This window comes from Chanos chanos, chromosome 3 (genome assembly GCF_902362185.1).
Source record: "Chanos chanos chromosome 3, fChaCha1.1, whole genome shotgun sequence".
Taxonomy (NCBI): Eukaryota; Metazoa; Chordata; class Actinopteri; order Gonorynchiformes; family Chanidae; genus Chanos; species Chanos chanos.
The window spans coordinates 491,073-497,500 of NC_044497.1; the positions used below are offsets into that span (position 1 = coordinate 491,073).

General features: G+C 45.3%; 1 protein-coding gene across 2 annotated transcripts in view; it reads right to left on the bottom strand.

The window, feature by feature from the left end:
• Window positions 1–2,838: 2,838 nt before the first annotated feature.
• rab11fip3 (RAB11 family interacting protein 3 (class II)) overlaps window positions 2,839–6,428 on the bottom strand; it is a 16,786-nt gene continuing 13,196 nt past the window's right edge. For both annotated transcript variants that reach the window (XM_030769737.1, XM_030769736.1), the window contains 2 exons: window positions 6,045–6,185; window positions 2,839–4,151 (listed from right to left, as the gene is read on the bottom strand). In XM_030769737.1, the coding sequence (XP_030625597.1) occupies window positions 4,038–4,151; window positions 6,045–6,185 (255 nt within the window). In that variant the 3' untranslated portion in view covers window positions 2,839–4,037. The remainder of the gene's footprint in view (window positions 4,152–6,044; window positions 6,186–6,428) is intronic.

The window sequence follows — 6,428 nt, forward strand, 5'->3', positions numbered from 1 at the left end:
TTTGTGAATCTCTTCCGTTTGGTTATGAACTTTTGCTAAAAGACCTAACTGTCGCGTACGGCTGTTACCAACTGGGTACCACAAAAAATGATAACCGTGTGGAAACACTGTGCATCCAATCGGGTTCCTCCCGCCTGTTTCAGCAGGTGGCGCTCGAGGCAAAGAGGTTGTAGCCGTCGTCGCCCCCCTCGTCCTTCCCTCCCCCCTCCAAATTTTATCTTTATTTTTATTTTCTTCTTCCTCCTCGTCTTCCTCTTCTTTTTCTGGTGAAAAGTTCTGAAAGTTACTCAAAAACAGTATTCAAATTCGGTTTGTTAATCGCGATTGCTGCCGTTGGCCGAGATGAACACAAGTTTGGTTCATTTCTTATAGTTGTCGTTGATGGAAGCCAGGACAGATGAAATGTTTATTTTACAACCAGTCTGATAAACATAGTTCGAGATTAAGTTTTTTTCCCCTCCACTTGTGAAGAACCAATAAACAGCAGCTGTAATTATTAACAACCATCATACAGTCAATACCAAAGCAGTAAAAATGTCCACACACCCTCTCAACATTGCTTCTGTTATGATCTTTCACACACCCTGTATCCCAGTAAAAGGCTCAGACATTAAAACTATAATTGTGCAGTTTAAGATATCATATGAAGTTAATGATTTAACAGATAATTTGTATGGAAGTACATGTGTGGAGTTCAACAAACGACAGTAACGAGCCACAAGTCTCTCTGGGCAGAACGAATGGGTTAGATTCAAATTAAATCACATTTTCATTCAGTTCCTCTTTTCATAGACAAGCTAGCCACAGTCATCTGAAGCTGTAATTCGATACATACATTTTATTTTATGATCATTCATGTTTAAATAAATGTTTATTGTTTGTTTCCAGATGTGCATGTAAATAGTAAATGGCACTGTGCTGCTGGGTTCTTTGCCCTGGGGGTAAGACAGGATCCGTGGGTTTTTTTGGCTGGGGGTAAGACAGGATCCGTGGGGTTTTTTGGCTGGGGGTAAGACAGGATCCGTGGGGTTTTTTTTGCTGGGGGTAAGACAGGATCCGTGGGTTTTTTTTGGCTGGGGGTAAGACAGGATCCGTGGGTTTTTTTGGTTGGGGGTAAGACAGGATCCGTGGGTTTTTTTGGCTGGGGGTAAGACAGGATCCGTGGGGTTTTTTTTGCTGGGGGTAAGACAGGATCCGTGGGGTTTTTGGCTGGGGATAAGACAGGATCCGTGGGGTTTTTTGGCTGGGGGTAAGACAGGATCCGTGGAGACTGGTGAGAGAACAGGACTGGGCTGGACACTCAGACTGGGGCCCTGCTGGGGTGTGGTGTGAGAGGGGGACGGAATCGCTGATACACAGTCTAAACACAGGGAATTAAAGAGAAACTACAGATTGGCTGAATGAATGAATAAGGTACTGAATGAATGAATAAGGTACTGAATGAATGAATAAGGTACTGAATGAATGAATAAAGTACTGAATGAGAAACCTGTCAGCATTAAGAACATTATTGTTATAACAACACTTCTTTTTTTCCTTCATCTCAGACAAAGCTGCACAGTGACCCTCTAAAAGCACTTGTCTGTCTCTCAGCACTCGCTCCGCCCACACGAACACAAAGACAGACACATCTCAACCTCCAACCCCACAGTATGTTCAAAAACACGCCAAGCACAAAACACCCCCACACCAACCATGTTAGGAGATCTGTATTCCTTCATTTATTTATTTCTAATTTCATTTTTTCACTTTCTTTAAACTTTGTACAATTTACGTGAAAATCTAAGGTCCCCATCATGAGGGGATTTTTTTCGAAAAAGAAAAAACAAACAGCAGACAGCAGTCAATAATACTCATGTCGTCATTTATACATGGTTTACTTCACGGTCACATCCAGTCTTTGCCAGCAGGACGGCCCTTCTCCCGTTCACCTGTCGCTGTGGTTCCGTTCTGTTTCTCTCTCAGCTGTAAGATCAGTCTTTGGGTACTTGGAAGTGCGACTTCACATGAGAACAATCAGTAATAATAATACTAATTATGATCAGCTATTTACACAGAGCCATTATAACCTTGTCTATGTCTATGAGGTGAGCTGAAGAGCTGGATGTGTGTGTGTGTGTGTGTGTTCTCTGGGAGGGGGCCATGTGTCACACGGTCAGGCTATGCTGTCTGACGTTTCCGTAAGACAAACTGAGTGTTTGTTTGTTTGTTTGTTTTCTTCTGTAGGGTGAGTACAGAGAAAGGATTCAGAGACTGGCGAGTGTGTGTGTGGTAATGATTCTCTCTCTCTCTCTCTCTCTCTCTCTCTCTCACCAGAGACAGTGAGACCAGCATGCTCATGGTAATCTCACTAACTGACAGTGATGCCCTCACACACAACACTGGCCAGGGTCACACTCCAGTGATGCCCTCACACACAACACTGGCCAGGGTCACACTCCAGTGATGCCCTCACACACAACACTGGCCAGGGTCACACTCCAGAGACAGAACGAGACAGAAGGAGAGAGAAAGCCAAAAAAAGAGTAACTCACCTGACTATTAAAGTATTAACACACGTCAGAGTTTAAAAGATAAACAAATTTTACATCCTATCAGAGAGGGGACAGATAAAATACAATGAACTACTAACTTCTTAATGTCACCCTACAGAGCGCACACATACACACACACACACAATACAAGCAAGCGTGTGTTTGTGTGTTGCAGAACTTCAAGTAGTGCATCAGCAGTGTGTGTGTGTGTGTGAGAGAGGGAGAAAGAGAGAGAGAGACACACACACATACAGGAGAATGTATGAGGAGAGATTAATCTGTGTGTCTGTGTGGGTATGTGTGTGTGTGAGAGAGAGAGAGAGACAGGAGAATGTGAGGAGAGATGAAACTCTCTGAATAGTCAGACAGTAGCGAGTTCATTTTTTTGAGAGATTTTTTTTCTTTTTGTCTCTTCGGTGAGAGTTAGAATCAAACACTTGAGTGCAACTACTCTGACATGTAGTAATCCCCTCTCAAAAGGTTCCCGTTTACATATGAAAGTTATAGCAAATAATGTTTTTAACAAATTTGGTCAGTTTATCAGAGTCCTTCAGTGTAAACTGCTTTTACATTCACTCAGCAAGAACATGCAAAAACTACACTACCCATGATGCACAGCACAGCTTAGTGCCCCTAAAGCTATAAGCTGTGCTATGATTGGTGGGTCTGATGTGTGGCTCTTTTCTGATTGTGTGGGATTCACCCAATTACTAAGGTCTCCACTCAATACCCCGCGTTCTGCTTCATCGTTACAAATAAACAGCATGAAGAAAACAAACAGACAAAAACACGTACGCTCAAAGAGTTACAGAAGTGAGCTGTCGTTTCAGAGTGAGACTGCATTTCAGATAACAGGAGTGTTCTCATTCTACACACATACAGTTATCAGACGCACGCACGCACGCACGCACGCACAGACAGACAGACAGACAGACAGACAGAGACAAGCCCTCGGGACATGAGTTGGCTACGCCTGCGTGCCCCTCACCTGGGCTAACAGACGACTGATAACTGATGTGACTGATTAAACTGAGATATCAAAACAGAGAAAAAAAAACACCACAAATCAATCAACTAAATGTAAAAGTGTGTGTGTGTGTGTGTTACTCAGATCACACACACACAGCGTGAGCAAGCAGAGCACAGTCCCTCAGTCCCCACACAGAGGAATCACAGGGACAAAACACACACACACACGCACATGCACACACACACACACACACACACACGAATACACACATTCCTTCTAGAATCCTCAACTACACAACTGTATTTCTTACAAAGAACTAGTGTACGCGCACATATGCGTGTGTGTGTGTGTGTGTAAGATCAACAGCGTTATCATGTAAATACTCAGTTATATGACATTGTGTGTCTCTCTGCAGCATTGCCTCCCATTTGACCAGCCTCTTTGTCCACTACTGCCCAGTCAAACCAGTGCAGTCTGAAGGAATGAGGGCGACTAGGCTTGCTGCCAGGGTAGAGGGATGGTTGTCATGGTGATTATTTGACCTCCAGGATGGAAGGGTTGGACTCCATGATGGCGACAATGATGCGGTCAATGTAATCCTGCAGACGGTAGTTAATCTCCTCCTGTTTCTGGATGGCCTCCATTAACTGTAAACACACACACACACACACACACACAGTCATATTTATCTTGCCACTTGTGAGGACTCTTCTCAGTAAACTCAGTGACTACAGAAACACACAGAGCACACACTTGTTTTCAATCTGTCTCTTATTTTAACACACCCTAAAGATACTGCAATAGCTCATCACCAGTCAATCAACTAGTCCCACACACTCATCACCAGTCAGTCAACTAGTCCCACACACTCATCACCAGTCAATCAACTAGTCCCACACACTCATCACCAGTCAGTCAACTAGTCCCACACACTCATCACCAGTCAATCAACTAGTCCCACACACTCATCACCAGTCAATCAACCAGTCCCACACACTCATCACCAGTCAGTCAACTAGTCCCACACACTCATCACCAGTCAATCAACTAGTCCCACACACTCATCACCAGTCAGTCAACTAGTCCCACACACTCATCACCAGTCAGTCAACTAGTCCCACACACTCATCACCAGTCAGACAGCTAGTCCCACACACTCATCACCAGTCAGTCAACTAGTCCCACACACTCATCACCAGTCAATCAACTAGTCCCACACACTCATCACCAGTCAATCAACTAGTCCCACACACTCATCACCAGTCAGTCAACTAGTCCCACACACTCATCACCAGTCAGACAGCTAGTCCCACACACTCACCACCAGTCAGTCAACTAGTCCCACACACTCATCACCAGTCAGACAGCTAGTCCCACACACTCATCACCAGTCAGTCAACTAGTCCCACACACTTATCACCAGTCAGACAGCTAGTCCCACACACTCATCACCAGTCAGTCAACTAGTCCCACACACTCATGACCAGTCAATCAACCAGTCCCACACACTTATCACCAGTCAGTCAACTAGTCCCACACACTCATCACCAGTCAATCATCTAGTCCCACACACTCATCACCAGTCAATCAACCAGTCCCACACACTCATGACCAGTCAATCAACCAGTCCCACACACTCATCACCAGTCAATCAACTAGTCCCACACACTCATCACCAGTCAATCAACTAGTCCCACACACTTATCACCAGTCAGTCAACTAGTCCCACACACTCATCACCAGTCAGACAACTAGTCCCACACACTCATCACCAGTCAGACAGCTAGTCCCACACACTCATCACCAGTCAATCAACTAGTCCCACACACTCATCACCAGTCAATCATCTAGTCCCACACACTCATGACCAGTCAATCAACCAGTCCCACACACTCATGACCAGTCAATCAACCAGTCCCACACACTCATCACCAGTCAATCAACTAGTCCCACACACTCATCACCAGTCAATCAATAAGTCCCACGCACTCATGACCAGTCAGTCAACTAGTCCCACACACTCATCACCAGTCAATCAACCAGTCCCACACACTCATGACCAGTCAGTCAACTAGTCCCACACACTCATCACCAGTCAATCAACCAGTCCCACACACTCATCACCAGTCAATCAACCAGTCCCACACACTCATCACCAGTCAATCAACTAGTCCCACACACTCATCACCAGTCAGACAGCTAGTCCCACATACTCATCACCAGTCAACTAGTCCCACACACTCATCACCAGTAAATCAACTAGTCCCACACACTCATCACCAGTCAATCATCTAGTCCCACACACTCATCACCAGTCAATCAACTAGTCCCACACACTCATCACCAGTCAATCAACTAGTCCCACACACTCATCAAAAGTGCGTACACGTGTGTGGGGAGGGGGGCGTTAATGGGTGTGTGTGTGTGTGTGTGTGTGCGTGTGTGTGTCTTTCTGTGTGTGCATGTATTTATGTGTGTGTGTGTGTGCGTGTGTGTGTGTGTGTGCATGCGTGTGTGTGCGTGTTTATGTGTGTACTGACCTCACTGCGGGACACAGAGTTGATTTCTGCAGCCAGTGACTCAGAGAAAGAGGCACTGACCAGGCTCTTCGCTCCCTGGATACTCAGATTAATAATCTGACCGTTCAGCTCATCATTCTGCTCCTTCAGACTCCGGTTATCCTACACACACACACACACACACACACATTACACACACACACACACACATTACACACACACACACACACACACATTACACATGTATCACACACACGCGCGCACACACATTATACACACACACACACACACACACATTACACACACATTACACACACACACACACACACACATTACACATGCATCACACACACGCGCGCACACACAAACACACATGCATCACACACGCGCGCGCACACACAAACA